The sequence below is a fragment of the Syngnathus scovelli genome, chromosome 22, assembly GCF_024217435.2.
Source record: "Syngnathus scovelli strain Florida chromosome 22, RoL_Ssco_1.2, whole genome shotgun sequence".
NCBI classification, from domain to species: Eukaryota; Metazoa; Chordata; class Actinopteri; order Syngnathiformes; family Syngnathidae; genus Syngnathus; species Syngnathus scovelli.
The window spans coordinates 2,347,676-2,375,053 of record NC_090868.1 but is presented as its reverse complement, the minus strand read 5'-3'; the positions used below and the strand labels follow the sequence as shown (position 1 = coordinate 2,375,053).

Genomic DNA, 27,378 nt, shown 5'->3' with positions numbered 1-27,378 from the left:
ATTACTGCCGAGCACATCCATCATTGTCTTTATTGCGTGATTTCCATTTGGAAGTGGAAACATTTGTCAGCAGGTTACGCAAACGAAAAATCGGCTCTAGTCGAAGAAAAAAAATCTGAACTTCTAAGAACAATAGCGGCTGAGGTTTTTGCGTGTGTGTGTGTGAGCGAGAGAAAGAAAGTGTGTCTGGTCTGTGTTTACCCTGCAGTCAACCCGCCTTCTGCTCACATTTAGCATGGCCTGACCTTTAACCCCTCAGATCCTGACATACCAGCTCCATTACACACAGACACACACATACACGACGACGTTTTCCAAACACACCCGCCGCACGAGGCCTAAATCATTCAACAGGATGTCGTTAAAGGAGAAGCACAATCAGCGCGGGGGTCCTCACCGCGTCTGCTCGTGAAGCTTTGCGTGTGTGACCACGACTACAATCGGCCATTGTTCCTCAGCCGCTACCTTAAAGAGAGCCGCATTCCTGGACCAGTCAAACCAGATGACGGCCGGAGAAAATGGGGGGTGGGGTGTAAAGAAGAAAGACGGGTGGAATAGAGGTGAAGACAATGTGCTACACGGATCCTGACCCGGCCTTTGACCGCCACGGGAAGGTGAGAGTCGTTCATTTGTCCTCTCGGTTGGTAGTCGCAAGACCCCGCCCCCCCTCGACATCCAGCCACCCCTTTGCTCAGTCTATCCATTGGCCAACAATGAACAATAAAGGCAACTGTCGGCAGCGCTGGCTGCTGGAAAAATAAACAGGCCGCTGTCCGAACGCACAGAACCACCTTTGTAAAGCCACAGAGACGTGTGTGTGTATGTGTGTGTGTGTGTCGTCCAAGCTGACCAAGACAAGAAAGGGTCCAGTGTTAAAAAACTGTTCAAGTCGAAGGGAGGCTTGAAGTGAGAGAGGATAACTTAAAGGGTACCGGGGTGGGGGTAGGGGGGTCGTAAAGGTGAAACGATGGATCAAAGGAGGCTTTCTTGTCTCGAGGGGGGGGTGGGGGTCAAACACACACATGCACACACTTCCACGCACATGCCCCGAACGCAAACACGCTTAAAATCGCACATAAACATTGGCGGAAAAAAGTGTGTGAAGATGAAGCTGCTTCTTTCTTCCCTTCGTCAGATGCGAAGCTTTAATCAGTAGACCGGAGCAGACGGAGAGACAAAGCGCCCCCCCCCTACCCCCACCCCGTATCCCGTCTTTTCTACAACTCCCCCGACTCCTCACATCAGCTTGTTTCTTCAGCTGCCGCGCGGAAGAATCGATCATCGGATTCGCCCCAGTGATTATTATCACCCCAAACTCTCGACGTAATTTCGTAACAATGCTTGTCGCGGTAGCTAATTAAGGACCACACCGTCCCACCCACGAGGAAGAAAAGAGACGAAAGCAAAAAAAAAAGGTCCGAAAGATGATTAGCGTGAAGCAAGCAACCCAGTTAGTGTAAATAAGTAAATTACGCTGATTAGCTTGATTCAAACAACATGGCGGAGCGTAACTTTGTTTTCCAATCGACAAAGCCTGATACGACTTAGCCGCAAAAAACTTCTATATCATGTCTTTGCCGTTTAGGGTGTACCTAATGAAGTGTCCAGTTAGGGTCTTACATAAAAGATATGCCTGGTCGAGAGACCAAAATACGGACTCCTGATTTTACCCCCCTCAGCTGTTGGTGTGTAGGACAAACGTGGAAATGTCAGCTCAGCGGGGAGCTGGAGAAAAAAAAAAAAAACTAGACGGAGGTTTGATCAATGAAGCACACCCTCGCGACAGTGACTCTTTGATTACATATTTGGCTTCCTAATGAAACGCCGGCGAATGTTTCTCGTCTCGTTTCTTTGCTTCCTGCATATTCTCGTCCCCTTACGACCCTTTGCCCTACTCTTGTGGTTGTTAACGAAAGTTGGATAAGTGTTTTTTAATAATTTTCTACCATTCCTTAGAATCAGATCCTTATATGGGCAACAGGACCTTGTTTCATGCCCTTATATGGGCAAAGGAGTCAGGTTAATGTCCTTATATGGTATTAGAGGGTTGTTCGTATATGGTAACGGGAAAAGTATTCATCCTCTCATATAAGTGTCTTTTGTTTTTTCATGACGTTTTATTGATAAAGGTTTCAATGTCCTTATATGGGCACAACAGGAAGATGTATTTTGCGACTTTGTCTTTCGGGTGTTCACAGTCGTTAAGAAGCATCGCGATTAATTGTAACGCAAAAGGATTTCCGATGAAAAATGAAATCTGCATTTAAAGTTTCCGGGGAATTTTTTTTTTTTTGCACAAAAGGACTTTATGTTGCTCATCCTGTCATTTAGATGTTCTCAGAGTCCTTCTGAGTCAGAGTCGTCATGAGTCACTTCTTTTATGACTCGGGTGTGAAGTCGCGCGACGTAACCTACCTTTAATTTCGCCAATGTGCCCTGAGCCCATGGCCAAAAGTTTGTCCTTCCAGTCCTTTGACAACAGCCTCTCAATGCTGGGAGCTTCTGTTCAGTGCGATGAAGGACACAAGGGAGGGGAGGGGCGGGGGGAGAGGGAGGAAGGGAGGGAGATTTAGTTGGCTGGCCAATATGACAATAAAGCACCTTTAAAGTCCATTTACTGTAATAAAGGCGGCAGCGGCTCAGCCTAATGGCCGCATCAGCGGGAGCAAAGTGAGAGAGAGAGAGAGCGACGCTGATAATCGAGCGAGAGGAAACCCGAGGAACAAAAACAAATGCGCGAGAGCGGGGAAAAATAGCGGCGCAAGACAAAGCGAGAGACAAGTGGAGCGTGCGGGGAGAGGAAGTGCGAGAGGCTTTTTGCCTCTCACCTGCTGCTAGAGAATCATTAGCCCCGTGGGCCCTGAGACAAAGAGGGCCTTAATGCACCCGCCACAATGGACACATTATCAGCCGGCCGTTTTGTTTCTCCGCAGAGCCTAGCTTGCGTGAGCGCACAAAGACGCCGGCCGCGCTGAAAAAGGCGCCCGTAACTGAAGGACCACCGGATTGGAAAGTTCGATTTTGCTCACAACAACATAAAGCGCATAAAACTTTGGTCTCGATATGCATATATATTAGTTGTGATGCTTCGTAATGCAAATGTTATTTACCAGGAGCCATCTGCACTTGGGATGGAAGGTCTTAGCACCGAGGGGAGCTTTTTAACATTATGGGGTGTACACACACACATAAGAAACCACAAAACAAACACACACTTCCTTCTTTAGTACGTAAATATGACTACGCCGTGCACACAGATGAGTCAAAAGTTTATTTGTCCTCGGATTATCTCCGCCCTACCACCTCATAAAGAGGATTGACAGATGTAAGGAGGAGAACATCGTCAATTCGCCTTCTGTACATTTTCTGTAATGTCAAATTGAAATGGAAAGTTTTAAAAAAACGATTATTTACATCGTCGCTTCGGTAGCTTCGTCCAACTTGCAAAGGTATGACAACACACGCATGCACTGGAGCGTGTCCTACATACTGCAGCGACCTCCCCAGAGACCTGAATCAGCTCCTTCTCCGCCGACTTAGTCCAAGCCGCTTTTTCAACTCGACGCCATTGCCCGACGGAGGGAGAAGGAGCGCACTGGCGTGTTTGCCGCCCTCTCTTGACAGCTGTCTCAGCATCACCCCCAACAGGTGCTATTAGCCCCCGGTGCTCGCCCGCTCGGCCCTCCCTCCCTCCTTTCTCTCGCTCGACAATGACAGAGGCTTTTAAGCCAAAGAGCTTTGACAAGTGAGAGGGAACAACAAATGGCAGTGAGGGTCCGTTTGCCCCACTCGCTCTCTCTCTCTCTGCCTCGCTTGTCTCCATCTCTAGTTAGTATTTTTATTTATTAACAGGGCTGCAGCCATTGTCCCAAGTGACAGGCCGGGGACCACTTTAACTATTAATAAAAAGCCAAGAGGCGCTTTCATTGTGCAGAGGATGGCAAAAAAGGGAACGAGGACAGGAGGAGATGAGGCGAAGAGGCAGGCCCATGTTGATTGACGATGGGGACCCGGCACGGAATGAACCCACGCTGACCCCTGATCCAAAAATGGACTGTACAGAAGTGTGTGTGACCTCCCGTCCCCAATCGGTATCAAAATAAAAATCCCCTACATTCATTTTTGGTCATTTTAGACACTTTCAAGTTCTTTTTCATTCGAGGCTCGAATTGAACTCGACCGTCGGTTGCCGGGAACCGCATGGTGTAAAAAAAAAAACAGCGCAACACTTTCCACACGCAAAAAAAAAGAGAACTCCCTTTTTTTTCTTTTTTTTTTGTGACGTCGAGCCTGAGTGTGAGGTCAGCGCCGTTTGTGCCCACGCTGGGGTGTGGGCCTTACTCGGGTGCGGTTTTGGGAGGATACCTGGCTTCAAAAATAACGGGAGAAATGATTTTCGTTTATGTTGTGTACTATATAAATATGAAAGTGAGCGAGAAAGGAGCGGTGCCATCTCTCGTTTCTCTTTCACACTTTGTATTGTTCGCTCCCTTTTTTTTTTTTTTTTTTTGCCCTGAGTCACCACAAGTGGCCAGCTCCGTTTTTCCCATTATCTCATATTTGTGAAAGAGGGGGGGTGGGACTGGTGAGGTGGAGGTGGAATGATGGAGGAGGGGGATGTGGAAAGAGAGTGAAAAAAGAGAGAGTCCGGGCCCTCGGGTGCACAACAAAGGGGCCTCTGTGCCAGCGCCAGACCCAGCCGGGTTCTGAGGAAGACGGAGGATGAAGACGGAGGAGGAGGCGGAGGGTCCACAGGAAAAAGGCCCTGGCTTTGGACCCCCACCCCTGCAAAAAAAGGGGAGAAAAAAAAAAAAACAGGCTCCACATTGACTTGCCTTGGCAGGCAAGATGAGGTTCTGACTACCCCACCTCCGCGCCACTCCTCCTCCTGCCACTTCCTTCTTCATCCTCCCTCACCGCCTTCCCGAGCGGAGCAGGGGTCAACGTTGAATAAGCAATTATACAAGCGGCGGCGGCGTTTGTCTAGCCCCCCCCCCCTCTCCCCTCGAACACTGAAGTATTGAGACGGCGGCGCGAATGTGACAAGAGGCAGACAGAGTATGTTTACGTACGATGGCGCGATTAGATTAAGAACCCAGTTAGGGCGAGACCTAAATCTTAGCCACTGTCATGTTGTTAACCGGTTAAGTGTGTTATCTTAACCAGGTTAAAGACTAAATCAGAGCGAGCGGCTGTGGTGGGTGCACAACATTTTGTTTTTCCTGGATTGGATCTGCATTCTGGATGCTTGTAGCCGTCGTCTTCTGACTGAAACATTTGCTTTGCAGTCTGGCTACCCCCACACCCAACGCCTTCCAATGGGCTCCCTTACGAAATGATGATGTTGTTATTTTGATGATCAATTCATGTTTGGTTGAGCTGGTCCATGTGTCTGGACACATTTCCATTGATTCCCTCTAATGGCGGTCCAAATGGCTTTGCCAAGATGGAAGGGGGGGTGGTAAGGAAGAGAAAAGGGGGGGCGCCAGAATAGAGCGCTTGGAGAGGGAGAACAGACGTAGCGCAAAAAGCTTTTTGTCCACCTTTGTGAGGTGAGCAGCTCGCAGTACCAATTAATGTCTTGTTGTTGTTGGGTGGGGGGGGGCGAGCGGCCCTTGGCAACAGTCGCCACGACGGCGGGGCCCCTGAGTAAACATCAAGAATCCCTCCGTCTTACTTTCCGACTCCCACTGAAACTGATGGGCACGAGACACAAGGGCATCCCGTGAAGTCCTCCTCGGTCATCCAAGTTTTGAGTCATAATTGGGCTCCAAGTTTAGTTATTAATAAAAAAAATGCTTGGCAGGCACCAAGGGGGGAGGGGGGGACACCAGGAAGCCCATACGCTGGCGTCTTAGACATCACTCATTAAGCCACGCCCCTTCGCAAGCATCTTACTGACATCACTCATTAAGCCACGCCCCTTTGAAGACACAAAGCTCAGTTAGGCGCACAGTTCTTGTGAATTCTAGCATGAGACGCTAATGCTAATCGTTGCCTCCAGTCCAAATCAAGCAGCTCTGCTTGACATGCGGCTTGATTGCTCATTTTTAAAAAGTTACTTTCTCGTAATATGCCCACTTCGTTTTCTATATCTTGCAAATCACACCAGCGCTAATATTAGCGACTCGGTCTCGCTAGCCCTTTAAATGTGACGTTGGCGGCGGCGGCGGGGAAAGTGAAAATTTCAGAAGGTGTCAGTCAACAATTTAATAAATTGAAAATGCATTTATCTGCACACAGAGAGTTGTGCCCTTCACTCGGCTTGCCTTTGCCTAACAGATGGTGTTGTGGGTGCTTATGTCCAATTTGATTTGAACCAAACGCGCAGCCAATTCTGATACTGGCATGAAATCTCGGAGAGCCCGATCGGCGCACACGCACGCACACACGCCCGCGCACGCACTGGCAGTCGGAAATAGCAGCGGCGAGGGCGCGACATTGCGAAAGAACGATGAAGGGCAAAAAATATAAAAAATCTGGAGCGACATTCGAGAAAGTCCACGGCTAACTTTGCGGCGACAAACATTTTTCCCTTCCTCGCATTTGTTTTTTTTTTCCCCCAGCCAAGCCGATTCAAATTAGCGATGCTATCTCTCGTGCGATGTTTTTACAAGGGAGCCAAAATGTTCCGTTCACACACTCGCCGGCGCACACGGCCCGTTTTGCCAATTACCGCGGAATATCAAGATATCATCGAAACGTTCTGTGCTCGACTTACTCGGACACCGAACGGCTAAAGTTTAATTTTGTGGATAAATACTTGCGCGAGGTGATGCGGGGTTGCCATGGCGCCCACAGGTATAATTTGTCCATTCTTAACTTGATATCAAATAGTCAAACTGTTACATATCCACATTTGAATTTCAACTCGTCTAAATCCCGTCGGAAAAAAAATTCCGATGGCTTCACCTGAGGTGACAATGTAATAGTCTGGACATTCTATTAAGGCACGCACATCTCTTCCTGTCAAACACATCTTGTTAAAGTAGGCCGAGGCGTGCATGCGTACACACGCGTGTGTATGTGTGTGTGTAGCTCAGGCCGCTGTAATGGAAAATGACACTTGCAATCTGTCTTGTGGCAATAACCCCTCTTCAGTGCTCTTGTCTCCACTCTCCACGTGCACGGACACACACACACACACACACACACGCTGTCACACTGCAGTGGCCCGCGGGCCGTCCTTGTCACTGCTCGGCTTTATTGCATCACTTTAACGTGACAACAAAAGAAGACATTGTGTGTGTTGGGCCCTGACATGTATGGGGGGGGGGGGGGGGGCGGGGTATGGACGGAGTCGGCATTAGCAAGACAAGAGACCGACGGCGCTAACGCGCACGCACGCTGGCGTTTTCTCTAGCGAGTCGTGACATTTTTCGTCTGCCTGTCAAAAGCGATGGCGAAGAGACGGACAAGCGCAGCAAGAAGCTCTTGACACAATTGTGCGGATTTGCATTGAGGCCTTGATTTGAGATATTTCATCCTAGTGAGAGTTTTTTGCAGCTATTGTGGTCTGGAAATTTTTTTTTGTGTCGCTCCCTCTCAGCTTGTGTTTGTCCCGTCAGACAAAAATGCCTTGTAAAGTCTTAAAGGAAGAAAAAAAAAAAAAAAGGGCGGTATTGTCCCGCTTCAAGATAAGAGCGACGGGCATGTGAGAACCATTAGACCGACGGCAATGAGTCCAAACAGCGCAGGAATGCTGGGCTGACTAGCATGTGTGTGCTCTGAGCTTTTTTTTTTGTCGTTTTATTTCCATGGGAAGATGATATTTTATAGGTGACGGGAAGAAGCCAGGGTGATGGCAAAGCGGCTTCCATCTCACTTAAGCTATCTGTAGTTAATGAAAAGGCAGATGGGAAGAGAATTGAAATTGTATGCTATATTTTTAACATCCACCATTTTTTTGTTGTTGATTTGTTTATGTGGAGAACTACAAAAAAATGTGTGTGTGTAAAAGTGTGTCAGCTTAACCGACGTGACCTCCCGAACAAGTGTCCAGTTGTGTGAGCGAGCGAGCGCGGCTTCTTGAAAACCGGATCACAAGACTGTCCAGTGGGGGGGGGGGACTTCCAATGCACGCACTCACAAGATTTTAGTTCGAAAATTTGCTGGAACGTAGCGGAAAAGTCGAGCGTGGCATTTTGAATTCAAGGGAAGGTAAATCGAATTGTCAATAGAAATTAATCGGTTCCCCAAAAAGTTAATTAAAGTTAATATGAAGAGATTTAAAAACAGATTTGAGCATTTTTATTTAATTTTACCTCTCATTTTTTAATTAATTACATTATTTGAAATTAAATACATTTGACCGTTTATTTAAAATGTGTATTTTAATGTTTGAAAAGTTATCTGTTTTCCAATATTTTATTCCGATTTTATTTCTGCATCATCCGACACTAAAGAAATCACAGATGTGCCTAATATCGCAATGTTAATACGCACTGATTTATTTTATTTCCGTACACTGCCGTGATGAATTGTTCATCGGCGCTATCGTAAACAAGGGGACCTCGACTGTGCGTTAATGATCAGCGAGGTATCATGTCACACTCTGCCACTGCGGTGTTTTGGAAAGGCAACACAAAAACCCCACCTGGGTTACAAGCGAGACTGGCGTGCAGCAGCTGATTTGCTCCGTCGGTGTAACAATGAGCCAAGAGGACCTGCATGTGTGTGTGCATGTGTGTGTGTGACAGTTCCAGCCCCAAACTGACTGGCATCTGGCGGCGGCAGTTGTTTTAACAGCTGAGCTGACAACATTAATCCAAACGCACCCAAATCAAAAGGAGACAACACCTGTTCACTGCTCCTGAGCCCAGCCGAGGGTGAGGAGGTAGGGAGGAGGGGTGGGGAGGCAAGCCGGAGAGTGTGCTGGCAAGAGGAGTGACGGCTGGGATCAGAAAGGAGGAGATGGAAGGACAACAATCACTCCAGAAGACGCACTTGAGGGGAGGATGGGGGAGACTCGAGGTTCTTGTCTCCCAACATCTGGCTCAAATAACGCCTGGGCGACACCCCCCCGCGGCCCCGCCCCGACAACACCAGCATCTTGTGGGTGCCGCCCTCTGACCCCCACGGCCAGGGGTTAATTTGTGTTCGGACCCCGTGGCTTCAAAGATGCTCGATGGAGTCGTGGTGGACCGCTCGGCTGACTTGTTGCCGCTCCCCCCCCCCGCACACTCGAGCTGTTTCAATATCCCTCCCCCCCTATCAAGTTAACCGACGGATAAAGTTTGGTGCAGCAAACTCATTAACCTTGAAGCTATTATGCACCCCCCCCCAAAAAGGAAAACATTCCTCTGTGTCTCTCCATGGTAATGGGGGGGGGACGGCAAAAGGGGGGGCGGAGTTATAAGCGACAGACAGGCGAAGGAAAACAACAACAGAGAAAAGTTTCGACGAGATAAATTGCGGATTCCCTTTGATTTGATTGGAAGACGAGTCGGTGAATGCAAGTGAATGGAGAGGGAGTTAGGCGGGGGGGAGGGAGGGGGGGGACTCCGCCGAGGGGGGCCCTGTCAATTATTTCGGGATCTGTGTGACAGGCGTCTTTTGTGCGGGACACCCTGACATCCACTTGCTTGGAAACACATTCATACCATCTGAGGTGATGCACAAAATACACATATTGACCCCACCTGGCTGGTCACCAGAAATGACCACACACACACAGATACACACAAACACACACACACACATACTCAGCATGCTGCAGGACACTCACACTGTGACTCGTCCACAATAGCCAAGCTTGGAAGCCTTGGCTGATTCATGAACCTCAAGCCTTTGTCCTTAACTTAATGCCACGCCGGGAGGCACACACACACACACACACACATTCGGACGGACCATCAGGAAAACCACGGGACCCTCTCTCCTCTCTCTAAGCCCCTTTATTCTTCTGTATCGGACAAAAGCTGTGCCACTGCTTTATCCCAACACACACACACGCGGACATACACACTATTCATCTCCTCGATATCGCTCATCTAGACGGAATACCGGTTTGAAACGCTTTCGAGTGAAGCAATATCGAATTGTCTTGGAATTGACACCGAAATAATCGGGGCTCGTGTATTTTCAGCCACAAATTGCCGCGAGTTTAAAAAGTTGGATACGCCGTTGTTATTGTTTAGCATGTGCGCTAGGATTAAGAAAAGTAAAGAGGTGGGGGGGGGGGGGGGACTGATAGACAGATGAACGAAATCCTTCCACTTATCAAGCTCCCCTTTTTTCCCCTCCTTTTCTTTCTTCCGCTCCTGCTCCTTGGCAGAATGTATCCGCCCTTCCCATTGTCACCCAGTGGAGTGAACGGAGGCGTGAGGGAGCCGCGGCCAGTGTGTGCTTGTCTGGCACAATGGCCTCGCCTAAGTGCTGTCCTATAAAATGCCTCAGTGCGCTCTAAAAGCAAGCCCTTGGATCCCTCACTGCCTTGGACGTAGATGAAGTGCAGTGTGTGTAAGTGTGTGTGTGTGTTGTGCGACATCTGTCATTGACTTGGCATTCTCAGTATGGAGACTGCTGCCTCGAAGCGCTGCGAAGTACGCCGAGCCGTAAAAAAAAAAAATGGAAACGCCATTGCGCTTGACCTGCGAGGTTGCTAGCGTGCCTGTAAACCTGCTAAGGAGCATCTAAAGTCTCAGGTGAAGGCCGTAACCCTAACCCTCCCTCCAACCAGGATGATAAATAAACCCATCCGTCAATTTTAGCGCCTATGCTAGCAACCGCTAACCAATCAATCCATGAAACTATATTTACATATCTCACATATCCAGTTCAGCATCCATGTGGACCTAATTCCCAATCCGGCATTAAAATGCATTTATCTAAGCATCCATCCACGAAAAGGACCAGCAGGGTTAAAGGGATACCCCAAGGGTCTATCCTAGGCACATGTTCATTTCGGTCATTTCTCATCGCCTTCTTGGTTTCTTCCACCCTGTTGCTCTTGAGGTATGTATCCGTGCACCTGGGTTGTCGTGCGGTGTGTGTTCGGAGGGTAGCAGGTAGTACGGGGAGTAAGATGAATGGCGAGCAGCAGAGCGCGGTCGGGTCGGGTCGGGTAGGGCCGTGGGGGACGACAAGGCTAGTCATTTATTAGCGTACGTTAGCAAGTAGAGCAACGCTGGCCGCAAACGCGTGTGACATCTTTTGTGCGTGTGGTCGGCTGCGAAGTGTAGCTCAAGGCCAAGCTCTACTAAGTCCGGCCGGCCTCTCGGTTTCTAGATGTTTATTGTTTTTTTGACCCATTTTGCGCCGTTAATGCTCCTCGGAAAAAGCCGGCGCGACATTGATCCAGCTGGAAGCGATATGTGCGCCGAGCGCTAATATTCCAGGCCCTTTCATAATGATTAAAGCCTTCATTAAAATTTCATCCCAACCTGCTGTTTGCCGCTAATGGCCTTTGTGAGCCGCACAGCCAAACAATAGCAAGCCGGGCACAGAAGAAGGATTTTTATCCGGCCTTCAATACCGCCCCTCGCTGTTTTCCCTCTCTCTCATCTCCCCACTTTTCCCCTCATCCTTTCTCCCTCGCCGGTTTTTGTGCGCTTTTGTCGGCCCCCGTTTCATTTGAACCCGGAGCCGATAAAACTCCCGGTCGTCGTCGCCGCTAATGAAGACGTTTTAGATCTTAAGTCTCCGCCTCTTTTATGACACATTCGCTCTCTCTTTTGACCCTTCTCTCTTTCAATGTCCTGGCTGACTCATAAAGATCCATTCTTTTGTTTCCCCCCCCCCCCCCCCTCCCTGCCAGTTCATGAGGTCCAGTGAAGCAGCGAACAACCCAAAACACACCTCAATTACAGCTCAGCTCAACAAACAGCGGTTCATTTTTTTCCGTATGTGTGTGTGGGTGTGTGTGTGCACCACAACAGGCCTCCCTATCGACTGGAATAAAAAAACAAGCAGACAGCAAGAAAGCGGACCAGCGGCGGTCTCGACCGCATTGAAAAACCGAAAGAAAAGACTGAAAAATAAGGTTAGCACATCACAGCTTGAAATGAAAGCCTGTTGATGCACCGGGAGGAAACTATAGATGCAACACACACACACACAAACAAACACCGAGAAAGGGCGGTAAACACTCTCGGAGTTTTTCTTTCACTGCACTGTAACCTTTCGGGGTTCCGAATGTCACGAGAGGCTGCGGAATAACACGAAGCTGTTTTCGTCAAACCAGTAAGGCCAATAAAACGTATTTATACCAGGAGACAGACACCTGTTGGTGATCTCCTTATCGCCATTATCGCTATTCCGTGGAGTGACTTAATCGCCCGGTTATCTGCCAAGGGGTAATTAGAGTTGGCCAAAGGCTAATTTTAACTCCAACTGTCCTGTCAAAAGCCGAGACTTCATCTCGGACGCTAAGGGGCGCGATGACGTCCACGGGTAAACAGCAAAGCCGGTAGCCATGGTAACAAAAGTAGCCAGCTCGGAAAGAGGAAGCCCGGCTGACCTTCTGGTTCATTCTTGATCAGCTCCTCCATCTTGCGTTGTTTCAGTGTGTCCACCACGTCCGCCAGGCTCCCTTTGCGTCTCTCCGGGGTCCCCAGGGCGCCGGCGCTCGAGCCTCCGTCGCTGCACGGCCGGCACCCGGCGCCGCCTTCGTCTTTGCCCGGTGAGGTAGCATTGTGCAGGGGGTAAGGGCTTAGGGAGTTCCCCTTGGAGCCGTCCAGATCCTGAAGGCAGGGGGGGGGGGGGAGAAAATAGTCATTAGCATCATGATTTCCCTCCAAATAAGAAATCTTGCCATTCTTTCTTTCTCCGAGCCCCAGCACGCTTTCATCCCTTTCCATTTTTTCCCCAAAGTTAGGCCACACTATTCTTCACTGGAATCTGCTTTTGACTGACTGACTTGGAGGTACTTGACAGAACGAGCACATGAAACAAACAAACGAATAAAATCATCTCGGACGCACGCTAGCGCGTTCAGTAGCTCGGCTTTGAGCGGCGTCCAATGTTATTGTACTCGGAAGGCAAGAGTTTCGGCGACGCTACTTGTAAGACTCTTAATTTGGAACTTTGTCAAGCTGTAAATTTATGGAAGGACTAAAATCACAAAAGAGCCAACAACTAGATTGACGGCTACAAAATAGCGTCTCGCAAAGTTCTTTCACCTGTCAAGAACTTTTCCGAGCCTCGAATCCAACCAATAAATAAAACCCAGGATTAATTTTGATCAACTTTCGGATCGGCCACTCGCAGGTCGTGACAGCTTGAACGGCGAGTACAGTCCGAGCTTTCAATCCAATCAAGGTGGCATTTGTTTGGACGACTAACTTAAGACCTTCTCAGCCCAATTAAAAGTGACACTGAGATGGCGCTGCGAAACAAAGCATGCCAACGCCTCCACCAAGACGAAACCACCTGGAACAACCTCAAATTCGACACCTTGATTGGCAGAATTTTGCAGAAAAGAATCTTTGGTTGTAGCCCGATTGTAATGCCAAGTTTTATTAAAAGCCAAATTTGATGGGATCATTCCAGGGCGAGGTTAAGTGAGTCAGTCAGTCAATCCGCCAACCAGTCTGTCAGCTCAGCTCTTTGCATACAGAAGAAGGGTCAATGGTCCACGCAGTTAATCTTTGGCTAATCTCAACGCCGGGCGGCAAGCGACACACATCCCGCCACGTACAGGTGCACGTGACGATGACGGAGCTCACCAATGTGTGTTTGGGTGGAGATCGCTAATGATTAACTTGCAACCCAGATCACAGTCCACATCAGTCATCAGACGATAACCCGTAAAATGACAAATAAAATACCCCGTAAATAGGAAATCCTCCGACGTCAGATTTTAATATTGACCGAACGGGTGCGGCCGAGCCATTATCACTTGGAATTCCCCACACTTGACCGACTCGCTGTCTCTTGCTTCGATCGTGTGTTTTAACACTCTGAATAAGTCAGCACGCTCAATAATTCATTAATTCTCCCAACATTCCTGCACATGCTTGGTGCACTCAGCATGATGTGGTTAGTGTGTAACTTCATGTACAACCCCTGAACATACCCCCAAAAAAAATGTATCGAGAATATTGGAGGCGGAGACACGCGTGAGAGTTTTGGCGTGAGCAGTGGCCAACAGCAGCTTTTGCTGCAGTGGGTGAAAAAGTTTCTGGTTGCACGCTTCCTTCTACCCTCTCCGGTTGTACAGATTAGGCAAATTCACACTTCAAAACGAGCGTCTCTGTGATTACGAGTTGCATCATCTCCAGCGCACGCCATGCAAATGAAAACAGGCGGAGGCAGACTGGTAGGAAAGTGAGAGAAGGGGGCGAAGGAGGGACGCACCGGGGGGTGGGGGGGGAGAGCGAGAGAGGTGATGTTATTAGAGGAAATGAGCGCGTTGACAGAGCGAGGAAGCGGGGAGGGAGGAAAGGAGGCATCTTGAAGGCAGCGGTCACACCTGTCACATCCCATTTATCTAATCCAGCGCCTACTTAAAAGCGACGCCCGCTTTCTTTCGAGAAAGATGTCGTGCAAACAAAAACAAACAAGAATGAGAGAAGTGTGCAGCGGCAGGGTGGCGGGGAGAGAATCCCATTCTGGGATGTCGTCTCACTCGGAAGGTCATTTCCCGGTGGCGGTGAATTAGCGGGCAGTCGTGACCCCCCCCGTGTAGTACCCCCTCCCTCCATTAGGAAGCATTACATTATGCATGCGTGAAGTCGGATAGACAGCCTCATCCCGAAGGCTACGGAAATGGAGTGCGTAATCCATGCAAGTGACTTTGCATCCAAGACAGAAGATGTTCCAAAGCGGTGTCAGTCAGGTGCGCCGCCGCCGCCGCTACGGCGCTGCTCCTCGGCTAATGCGATTTGTACAACTTTTTCCCCTCATGCATTTATTCCCGTGCTTTTCAAACATCCCTGCTCTCTCCTCCTCAGCAATTTATGCCATTTTTTTTTTGTTTGACACCCAGATCGCCCCCAGGTGCGCTAGCGCGGCCGTGCGCTAACGCTAGCAGCCTAGCGGTGTGGGCGGTTCTGCTTTTAGTTAGCAGATGTCGATTCTCTTCCAAACGAGTGGAACCAAATCTTGATCCCTTTACTGCCTCTGCAATGGAACCGAATTAGGCAACTTTTGTCTCGAGCTCATCTGCTTTCAAAACACTTGACTCTTGCCAGAGACCCCCCCCCCCCCACACACACACACACACACACACACACACACACACACACGCTCGATACTTATGCTTGACATGTCCCGGGTTGTACAAGGTGCATGTGTGAAGAAATAATATTCGTCGTGGATCAAGACACGGACAATGTGACAGTGGAAACAGCTGCTCGACTCAAACACACACACACATACGAGAATGTCACTGATCGCTCCTGCAGGGAGGTAAAAGACTTAGCGCCACGCCAGAGCTGCCAATCTCCCGACACACTCGGCAGCCAAGCACACACGCGCGCTCGTACGCACACGCAACAAATCTCTTTACATTCCGTGGCTCAACACAGTCAGTTTTGACTCGGAGCTGAACTGGATTGAATCTGGATCCGATCTAGATTGAGCAGCAGTGTGAACACACGGCATGTAACCCCAGATCACTTTAACCTCATCGTCTCATCTCGAAGATAATATTAAGATGCACAAAAAATATGCGCCGTGCTAATTTATTAGCGTGTCGCTGGCATGTGAAATCAACCGCTGCTTGGTGTTAAATCTCTCCGATTGTACCCAGCGCCCTTGAAAAATAAATTTGGGTCATGTTTGCGAAATAATTAGCGCCAGCATGTTTTAATTTTTTTTTGCAAAGATATGCATAACACTAACATATAAAAAAAAAAAAATCCCCCCCCCCCGCCAGCCTTATTTGATGTGCTATTCCCTCACCTTCATGATTGAACCGCTTTTTACAGATCCACTCGCACAATTACTTGCAATAAAACAACCTTTTAGCCAGATTACAATTATTCAGAAGCTATCATAAACGTACCGGAAGCTTCCAATAGGAGTATATTTAGTGTAGCAGGTAAGCAAAGCTGCAGGGCGAAAGGGACGACGAGGTCGATCGAGCACTGTAATTGGCCCCGCCCCCTTACAGCCTCACTTCCAAGTCAACCGGCCGCCCAAGAGCCATTCACTCCCCCCCCCCCCCCCCCCCCCCCGTATCGCTTTTACGCCTATTGTCCTGAAAGGGACAGTGACCCCCTCCCCTCTCCCCAGTCCCCACTCAACCCACACTCTCGTAGTAGCCCTCTCGATTTCACTCTCTTGGAGTGGAGGAGAAAACAAAACCAAAACGCACAGACGCCCTTCTGCTGTGAGATCAAGTCCAAAAGTAGTTCTGTGGCGTCACAATGGCAGATTTGACAGATTGTTGTCGAGAAAGGAAGCAGATCTAAGAATGTTTACCTCTGGTGCCAGGACTTTGGTTTATAGTCGGGCACATGCAGAGTCCACAATTGGGAGGGGCCCGCCGCCTAATCAGTTGACTAATTACCAAATTAGCTCTCTATTATAGCCACTGAGCACCTTTTCATTGTTTTACAACACGTCGGTGCGAGGTTGTGTTTTATTGGCGAGGACACACAAAGAACTCCTAAAAACAGCCATAAAATTTGACCAAATTTTGGTTCACTCCTTACCGTGTTGTTGGGGGGGCTGTCCAAGGTGCGGAAGGGGGGCGAGCGCGGGGACACCTTACTGCAGTAGGAGGCCAAAGGGAGGTGGATCACACCACCCAGTCCCTCGCTCTCCTCATCCTCCACTCGCTGTCTGCTGGTTGCTATGGTTACCTCTCCATCTGTCCCCCCATATGGAGAGGCTGGTCGCTTGGAAGACATCCTGGGAGCCAAAAAACAAGGAGAAGGAAGGTAGAATGACAGAGAAGAATTATTTTGGGATTCGGACGGTATATATAGTATGTAAGAAGTTGTTCTAGTGCCTTCCGTCCTCCTCAGGTACTTTGGGAAATTGGCCTCCTCGGAGGACATAACAAGTGCGCATCTCCAAGCAACCGCTAACAATGAAGTCGTTTCGAAATCCAGGAGCTGAGACTTTTCCATGACATAAATATTCAGTTTGACTTCAATGATGATTTCATACGTTAGCCCGACGGCTGCGATCCTTACAAAAAAAAAAAAACATCCATCAAGTACAAAGCATCTTCTTTCTCGACTACTTTGAGCGATCCGTGCGAACGTTCATTCAGGTGAGAGAACAAAAACCTCCTTCAGCTCTTTGGCGGACCTTCAAACACACTCTTGCGGTGTGTTTACGACGGGGGCCATTCAACGTTTTTCCAAAAGACGGGGGCCATTACTGCAAATGAAGCCCGCTTGCTCCGCCATTGTGCGGGGAAATCACCATGCTATGACAATGGGCTTTCACAGACAGAAGAAAATAATGGACAGAGAGAGAGAGAGGGAGAGGGGGAACAGTATGAACACTGACAATAATATGCGTTTATGAAAACCTCTGGACAATAGGGGGACTGAAGGAAAATGGCTAGCAACACAAGAGCCCCACTGTGTCAATTTGTTACCGTGGCTTTGTTCCCTTGAAAAGAAGCAAAGGATATAAAGCCACATCTATTAGGTGAACTCTGTCTCTCGCAAGGTAAAATTTCGGCGAGGCTGAATAGGGATGCGGTGACTATGCAGCAATAATAGAATTTAATGTGCTTCTCAGCGTCGGCTGAGTGCTTTCAGATGCACTTGTCAGCCTTGAAGCCACTGCGACGATGACCCTGGGTAATAGGCAGCTAACGGGGCTGGCGACCGGAGAGGTGTATCTGCGGGATTGGTAGAAAGAACCAACGGTTTCTGACTTGCTTTAGCTTCTGATCTTTTCCTCTCGGTCGGTCCGCGCTGAAGTGATTAGCCTCGATTGGATTTCTTTTGGACCGAGTGTCTGGCTCGGCGCCGACGAGCAGCCCCTGTTACTAATTCGTTGCTTATTTACCTCATGGCAGCCAAAGTCAAACAATCTGCGGGGAAGGGAAACGTGTGGTGAGGGGCAAAGTTACGGCGCAGACGATGGATGTGTCATTCAGTCGTGTTTTCGTACGTTGACGGAAATACGCTTGCTTTGACTTCTCATAGGCCGGTTTCAGTTTCGGTAGTATATCACCACCTGTCGCTTTGGCCTGTAGAATACGACTTTCCTAAATGTCACCAAGTGACATTTTTGGGATCCCGGAGTGCGGGAAATGTTATGTCAACAAAGCCCAATGTGCAACAATGAACATATATAAAAGTCCACACAAATTTCGCCGCTTGCAAGTTGCGTACGATTACGGACATTATAAGTAAACGGAGTTATTTCTAGATAATGACAAGTGGGTCGGAATCTTTGTCTTACTCCATTCACACAAGATCCTATGTGACCCAGCTGTGCAAACCAGAGTGCAGACACACACATATACACACAGACGCACAACAGAGGCCCCAACACTGCAGGTCTGTCTTCATCACTGCCTGTTTACTTTGCCTCCCTTCACTGGCTCACACTGAGGCCTTTTGTTTGGCGCACACATACACACACACCGACCGACACACACGTCCCCTTGTGTCGCGCACACACCTCCGCCTAATCGTAACCCTATGTACACACGCGCGTACGCAGCCGGGGTCACCTTTGAATCACCTCACACACGCTCCTCCATCCGGGGGTGAAAAAAAAAAATGGGAGGATTTGGAAAACATATTTTAGTTACGCCGACGGAAATGCTGGGATTAACACTCGGCCCCTCCCTCGCCTCTTAATAATTAAAAAAATATTAGCATCATTTTTGCTGCTAACATGTCAAGCACAAGACTAAAAATCAAAATCGATAAGCCGCCAAAAATAAATAAATAAGTGACTCCAAACCTTTTGAACAACTTAAATGACAACGCATCCCTCTATGTATTTTTAAACATCCAATCAAATCAAAAAACACGCATCTAATCGGTTGTTTGTCTCCTCCGTTACACAAACTGACGGCCGAAACGCACACACACGGGCTCACACACACAACCGGTGACAGCACTAAGCTGAGATTAGAGCGCCACTTCCCCCTTGGCTTTTTTGATGATTAGCGGCTCCTCCGTTAAGTCGCTCTCATATCACATATGTCCACTGCCGCTAAGTCACTAATCGCAACGGGGACGCGCGTCCATTAACCGGACGGGTAATCGCCCGCGGACGACGGGATAACCATCTCCGGGCCGGTTCGCCGGGGCCCCCCGTAATCGAGTCGTAAATACACACACGCGTAGAAAAGTCAAGGAGTCGGTCTGGTGCGTTAGCGCTGGCTGCTAACATCATCATGGCGCTAACTGCTCTTGTTAACTCCTATTCAGGGGAGCGTGGGAGCCCCCTCTGGAGAATTCCGCACGCAGTCAAGTGCATGTACAGCCTCGCTTTAGATTACAAGCCGTATTTCTGCCGTGACACGAGCGGTGCATCCCGGACGCGTGCGAGGTAGGGGGGGTCGAATCCCTAAAGCGTTTTTTTTTTTCCTTTTTGATTGTGGAACCGGGTTGCCAGTTGAGGGGCATATTTGAGCCTGGAGCCTTTTTGCATCTGTGTGACACCTCAGCCGGGAATTTAAGCCCCCTGATGTCCCTTTATCCCATCTCGACGTCTCTATCCGTCCCCCCTGGTGTTGTCTTACTTACTGTCCCCCCACAATCAGCTGCTTGCAAGAAGGTCACCACTTCCCTCCCCCTTAAGGAAATTGTCTAATATCTATTTATAGCGGCGGGCAATAATAAACAAAGTGGACAAACTCAAGCAACAATCGGAATATTTCAACGTCCCGAGTCAGACTATTTATAAGTGCACTGTAACATTTTTGTGCTCTTAGCAATGCATGCTGGATTTTCCCCTGATCAACGCTTTAAGCAAAGTCAGTCCTCACACACACACACACACACAAAGCGTCCACTGTGTAAGAGGTACGAAACTGGCCCCGCCGTTAGGCGACAAAAGGCGGGAAGGCACTAAACTGAATGTCATACACACGCAGGAGGGACGGTCATGTGTGTGTTAAATTCCGTGTGTGTGTGTGCATTCGTTCAACATAGGAGCGAGCACTCTGTCCCCGGAAAATTGAGAGAAAATCGACATTGCCACATCACTTTAAAGTCCAGACGAGCGAAGACAGCGCGTGGGAAAATATCGAAGGAAGAAGACAATGTGTGTGTGTCTGAAGGGATGGGGGTGGGTGGGGGGGGTCGAGCGAACGAGCGAGGGGGCTTGTTTGAAAGGAGACAGACGGAGAGAGGGAAAAGTGCATCCGGTGGAAGGCATGCACTCCCCTTCTCGTCTTGATGTTTGCGAGGAGGGGGCGAGTAAGCGGCACGGTGTTTATTGAGCGAGCGAGCGACTTTTTCCATTGTTACGCCGACTTTGCTATTTGTTAAGCAATCCATGAAGGAGTCGCGACATTTGTCTCGCTGTCATCAACACGTTCACACACATGTGAGCTCATTCGCCGAATGACACACACACACTGGTTGCTCTCTTTCATTTGTCCCTCACTTTTTTTTGACCTCCTCCCTTTCTGGCTGCTTCACACACACACACTCATACACACACTACCTGGAAAGACAGAGGCTTCATTGTGGAGCTCTGGGAGGGACCTCGCAACCTCCAACACTGCCTCCTATTGTAGGCCGAAGGGACCGTGTGTGTATTGGGGGGGAAATAGCGGAAGACCACGACGGCGGATGAATGTTTCCGAGAGTGACTTTTAGGACCCCCCCCTCCCCTTCCTTGCTTAGCTGAACTTCGACACCGACCATGTGACCCCCCCCCCTACACTTGGTTCCTCCCGTGTCATATGACCACACGTATCAATCCACAAACACAACCCCAAATGGCCCCGATTTTCCCCCCTACGGTCAGCTGACTTCACCCCTGTGGTGGGTCCGAAAAGGGGCTCAGGGGGGGCCGGGGGTCTTAGTATTCTCCATTGGTATTTTTTTTCGGACTCCCTCCTCCTCCGCGGATGGAGACACGGTTATCAAGACTCTCCGGGGACGAACAATATGGCCCAGAGACAATGGCCTCCAGTCCAAATTTGTGTATGTGTGTGTGTGGTAAATGAGTGTGTGTGTGTGTAAGAGAAAGTAAGGGAGGCCGGGCGAGGAGAACACACACAGATCACTTTAATCTCCCCCGTTTAAAAAAAAGCACGGCAAGTTTTTAAACAGACAAAAATACAGGTCGGACAAATCCACCAAACTTTCCCCTGTATTTTTTTAGTGTCTTTAAAATAACAGAGTTGGAAAACTTTAAGAAATAATTTTTAGCGTCGGTTTAAAACTGCCAATCAAAAGAGGGCCCAAATAGAGCGGTGTGAAAAACCAGCAACACCCCCCCACCCCTTAACGCCATATTGAAAAATCCCCCCCCCCTCCCTCCGCGACCCCTTCCACCTTTCTACCTCTTCTTTCCTCCATCACACATCCCCGTCTCACTTTTTCTTATCTTCCAATAACTTTTACAAAGTTTCCCCGCACGCTAAAATACCCAATTCTGACAAAAAATGTCAATTTGATTTCCAAAAAACAAAACACAAGTAACGAGAAGAAGTGTGACGAACCCGCTTACATCGCGAGGCACATTGACGAGGCCCGACCAGAAACTCCGACACACACACACACACTGATGATGGAGTGCATTACTGGAAAGCAACGACTTTTAAGTGCTCCCCACTTAAATCATTGTAATCCCCGCCGTTATCTCTATATATTCCCTTTTAATCCTTTCAATTTTTAATTCCTTCCCTCGCCGTTGTTATATTTCTCTCACCCGCCTCTCAATCACTTTACCCGATTTGATTATTATTTTTTTCCGCCGTCATCTAAATGTGTTTTTAATTCTCGGGGGCCTGTAAACCCCCCCCCACCCCTCCCCTCCCACTTCTCCGCCGCCTCCTCTCAACTACTGTTTATCTGCGAACAAAAGATTAGTTTCATGAGGCAAAACAGACGGAGACTTACTAATGCAATAAAAGTCACGCAGAAGGCACGGAGGGTGAGGTGTATTAAAAGCGCGGGTATTACGATATTAAAACATTCATCTGGCCTTCACGGGGAGCTGTGCGCTTATTGCACTTGTGTTGACAGTGTGGCAAAAGGGCAAAGTTAGACGCTTCGCACCTTTAAGCGATTAGCATACTCGGGAGGAAAACAAGCGCATTGGACAATAGGATTACAACGTGGGATTAAGTGAAAAATAAACCCGCCGTGGGGTAGGGGGGACAACTTTTTTTTTAAAAAAGTAACAACCGCAGGAAAATAATCGTTGCGATAATTGCGGTGAGATTTTAGAAGAAACGCACATGATGATCTCACAGGGGAAGTGAGATGTAAATAAAGTGATGAAAGTGGAGGCGAGGTGATAAGCACTTCTCAGTATTCATTCATTCATTTCGAAATTTTCCACACACACAAGTTGACAACGTCCCGCCGCTCGGTCCTCGCATCAGCCCAAAAAAAGTGTGTGTGTGTGTTTTACGTACCTGTTACACTCCTGAGGTAGCTCAGGCTCAGTGAGCATGCTGGAGTAAGGGTCCGTCTCTCTCGACAGCAACAACATAAAAGAGTCCCCCAAAAAAAATACTCGACTGACTGGACCGGGTTGGGTAGGTCTCCCCTCAGAACAAGACGGGACAGGAGTGATCCTTCACACACGCCGCCGATTCTCTCTTTCTGTGTACGACTGTGTGTGTGTTCCTCGCTCGCTCTACTCACACACTTTCAGACTGACACCCTCCCTCCTCCTCTCTTGCGCTCTCTCTCTCTCTCTCCGGTTCTGTGCCGCTGTCCCTCCTCTTCTCCTCCCCTGGCTGTAGACTGCGAGATCCGGCTCTTAAAGGGCCAGCAGCCGAGGTAGACTCGCTGTCATCCACGAGGGAAAAGTCCGGAGGGATGGTTAGTTCCTCACATCCAACTGTCATGATGACAAAGTGGATGGTTGACAGATTAAAAAAAAAAAAAGTATCGTAGAGTCGTCAGCAAGATTCAAAGCGAGGTCAATAACACACATTCACTTCCTGTCGCATTTGCGGTGAGATTTTAATCTGCAAGCGAAGCGATTATTAATGCAAGAGTGCAAAATTGAAAAAAAATAGCAATAGTATCGACAGGATGAGGTGAGGTGTGGTGATAAGCTCACACCGGACTCGAAAATATTTCTGGTTACATAACTCCTCGAAACTTAAAACACACATTAGCAAATTAGCAGTTGGCGTCGGCTAAATACTGTCCAAGATCATCTAGCAAAAATGTTCAAAGGCCGAGGAAAAAAAAAAACAACGTCCTGTTTACATTCTTGCTAGCAATGAAGGTGTCACATGGTTTGTCGTGACGCAATTTGGGATGTTTTGATCATCAATCCGGTTCAAGACAGGTTCCAAACTGATCATCAACTGATTTGGACCTTGGGAAAACCGGCAGTCGATCGACAGGTCCAGATTTTTCTACTCGGGCAAACATCCCAAAAACGATTTCACATTTCTTCTTCTGAACGGGAATGCAATTTGAATTCTTCAATAAAGAGGCCAATTAATTTTTCTTATAGGTCACAGAAAGCCTTCATCCATTTTCACGTCCAGGTTTAAGAATACTTTGAATAACGTTTTCCCACAAATTCAAATAATCCGAGAACCGTCCTTTTTATTCCGATCCCTCCAGAATGAGTCAATTGATTCTTCTGTGTGCATTTAATTTGCTTATAAGCAGACAGCTGAACACTTTCAACACATGCCGGCCGGCCGCTCTCATGCATGAACGCACACACACCTTAACCCGTCAACACACACCCCCATTGTGTCCTCAGGTGTGCGTACTGTACATGTTGTGTGTCAGGGGTGCACGCTGTTCTTTGCCTCTTTGTGCTGTCACTCATTATTAGTGGTGTGTGGTCTGCATGTCACACATACGGCCAATCCAGCTATTGTTCCAGCGAGGGGAGAGGAAAGCGGAGTTGACAGACTGCCACTTCTGTAATACTTAAACACACACACAAATGGGCGGAATGGGAGGGTGGGAAGCCAGTTTTGTCACTGTACACTTAAATTCGGATTGCATAATGAAGTGTCGGAAAACAAGACCATTGGATTGGTGAAAAAAACAGAGGTCAAGGTTCAAATCATTGGGCAGCCAAAATGAAAAACGAACGAGCACCTTACACGTGGTTCCTAAAACCGACGAGTCCGACTTCCTCCCCACTCCACGGGCAATATGAAAAATGCCAAAGTCAACAACAATCAGGTGCATTCGTTTTTCTATTTACTTAATCCAATTGACGGTCAAATGGGAAGAATACACTCCGCTCCGAAATAATTGAATCACATTCCACCACTAAACGGGGTATTGATTGGGAACGGCAGCTCTCCTTGACCCTGCAAAAAAAAAATAAAGCTGCGAAACAAATGATAATCTCATTTATGCATTAGTTTACCTTAGAAGAGATTTTTTCCATGATTAGGGAAATTCATTCAATTTATTTTTTAGTCGACTAAAAAGCACACACAATAAAACCGTTGATAGGGGACGAGGACCCTAACAGCTGTAGCGCATTAGGGGCGCAGGGAGACGGCCCGTAAACAAACCTAGCTAACACTCGATCTCTTGCACACAAATGATCAGAAGGTTCTCTGGAGAATCTTGAAAATAATCTGAATGAGGAAACTTTGACAGTGAAGTTGGTTTACGAGATGCGGAGAAAATGAGTCATCACCTGATTTTTAAGAAAATAAATAACCTTATAGTTGGAAAAATACGGTTGCCACTATTTGACAAATATGCAACAATTGCCGGTGGTGCGAACGCTTATCTCCATCCTTTGATATCAATACCTCTCTTCGAAGTAGCGGAAGAGCGAGCGGGGGGGGAGATGTGGGCGAGGGGGGGGCGAGCACGTCCTGTGTGAAGTCGGTTTATCGTGGGTGGACAGTCGAGAGCCACATGTGAAGGCACGAGTGGCGGGCTATTAAGATAGAGGCGCTATCTTTTAACGCCAGCGCACGGTTAATCCCGAAACGGGGGTCTCCGGACACTCATGGTCGTATTCACTAGCGCGCTAATCCTCTTGCTAGCACTTCCAAATATGGTCATGCTAAGTGCAGTGCGAAAAGGCCTTATGGTGGACAAAACATTCTGCCGGGGAAAAAAAGTGACGACAAACTTGCACGGGAAATTAATTAACAATCTGCACGCTTTGTGCGAATCTTAACTCATTACTAATTAGCCGGATTAGATTTTGTTGTTGTTGTTTTCCTCCCCCCCCAACGTCCGTCTCGTCTCGCTCTCTCCTTGAAAACATGAAGGCGGTTAATTAGGCTGCTTCTGGTGTCGTTTGTTGGTATTGTGCGGCTGGAGTAGACAATGCAAGAAGCGGCGGGGTTAATGGAGAGACGACAACTGGAAAGTGAATGATTAACCGAGAAAAAAAAACGACAAAATTTGAATACAGCAGAGTATTTGAGGTGCTAGCTTTTCGTGATTAATATCGAAAATACAAATACCGGCGACCAATCCAGGGCGTTTTATCGCATCGCTAACTAGCAAGCGCTGCAGCGGCCTTCGTTATGTAGATGTTCATCAACCCAATTGAAACGTACTTATGGAGTATCTTTTGTTTCCCCCCCCCCTCGGAATCTCAAAGCTGTCAAGATTTTCAGTTTTGGTCTGAAAAGGGGGATTTGGCAACTTGCTTTTTTTTTTTTTTCCCTACATGTTTACGCACCAAATCTCCGCACTTTGTGTTTCCTCCACGTCAAAGCACAAGCTCAACTTGGATTGATGCGCCCTGGCAGTAGTGTACTTGCTCTCAGGGAATAGGACAACGCGTGCAGGAACAGGCGCAAAAAGAATCTGGAGTGAGAAGGGGAGTCTTTTGCTGATTTTCTACACGGGCTTTGTGGTCCTGGAAGGCTGTTTAGATGTTTTTTTTTTTTTGGAAGACTATTGGGTGAGAACAAGAGAGAAGAGATTGCGCTATCCACTGCCTGGGGGCTCCGCTGAGCCGACGCGTTTTTAAGCCGCCACTGTTCCTTGCCTAACAATAACGCCCACTAGTTTTAATTTAATTCTGTCATCTTTTAAATAATCCACTTCCATTTTCTTCTATGTCACAGATGGAAGAAAATCTAATCTTATCGCATCCACGCAAGAGTACCTCCTTCCTTCATCACCCCCACCCTCCCCCCCGATAGGGGACAATGTGCGCTTACTTACTGTTGCAAGAATGCAGGAAGGGAAAAATAAACAAGTTGCCAGACATCAATTTAAAAAACAAAAAGAGAAGTCGACTTACCTTTCGTAAAGATCCAAACATCACACACGGCGGCTGCCCACGGTAAGCAGCATGTAGCCTACACCCACTCGCCATCATTACCCGAACACAAGTCAGCGCGTTCTTACGCCGCGGACGATATTTACATGGATATTTACATCAGGCCCGACGTCGCGCTCGGTCCGCATCCCTTTGACGCGTCCCACTTTGACTCCCGACCATTAACCATCACCGCGGGTACACCCGTCCAGCAGGCCACCTGACGACATTAGCCGCGTTCGGGGCTTTCATTTTCACACCAGCGTGGATAATATCGGCCTTATATTTCAAATAGTTGCCGACTTGTGGAATCGGAATTAAAGTTTACGCTTGGAAGCAGCGTGGAGTCAGACGAATGGTATCAAGTGGAGAAACCCGAGGAGGAATGTTTGGTAATATAAATTAATCCGGTTGCTTGGACACAGCAGGGAAAGAATTTCCCAAAAAAAATCAAGAATGGGCAGGCAAATTTTAAGATTTGGGTGATTCGAAGGAGTTTTTATTTGGGAATTTAGTCATAATCAAAAATAGAAATATAACAATACAAATTGACAAAATATTGTGTATATTTTTAGACTGCTGATTTTTAAATTGAAAATTTTGTATGATTTTCTTTAAAAAAAAAAAATCACACATATATATATATTTTTTTTAAATAATCTTTAAATTTCACAAATTCTGGATAATTAAAGCGCCGTAAAAACCTCCTACTATGACATTATATGATTTCATATTACATACCATATGTTGACATGTTTAGTATGTGAGTTTATTTAAACATCAAAAATACAATTGTGCATATTGTTGCCCCCCCCCCTCCCTTTTTTTTTTTTTTTTTTTGTTCTCACTGTGGGAACACACTGGCACACAGATGGTTAAGCCCACCCTTGTGATGAGTGGGCCGGGTGGGAGGTTGAGGGGGTTGGCGCCGCAGATGGCACAGAGGGCATCGCCAATCGGTCCCCGCGACCGCACAAACGTGCGTATCGAGAGCTATAATCGGTGCGGGAGGTGAGGAAGTGATAGAAGATGTGGAGGTGGGTGCGCATTGTGCGCCGCCGAGCACGTGTGAACGCCGTTGATCTGGTG

At 48.0% G+C, this 27,378-nt stretch overlaps 1 protein-coding gene across 11 annotated transcripts in view; it reads right to left on the bottom strand.

Annotated features, from left to right (window-relative positions):
- Positions 1-22,853, bottom strand: part of sox5 (SRY-box transcription factor 5) — a 45,348-nt gene extending 22,495 nt beyond the window's left edge. For 2 of the 11 annotated variants that reach the window (XM_068649683.1, XM_068649687.1), the window contains exons 1-4: positions 22,472-22,836; positions 16,602-16,800; positions 12,461-12,683; positions 2,416-2,502 (exon numbers count right to left, since the gene is read on the bottom strand). In XM_068649683.1, coding sequence (XP_068505784.1) covers positions 2,416-2,502; positions 12,461-12,683; positions 16,602-16,800; positions 22,472-22,548 — 586 coding nt within the window. In that variant the 5' untranslated portion in view covers positions 22,549-22,836. Of the gene's footprint in view, positions 1-2,415; positions 2,503-12,460; positions 12,684-16,601; positions 16,801-22,471 lie in introns of all 11 variants that reach the window. The other 9 variants (XM_068649684.1, XM_049761583.2, XM_068649685.1 and 6 more) reach the window with 8 other exon arrangements.
- Between the last annotated feature and the right edge of the window lie 4,525 nt (positions 22,854-27,378).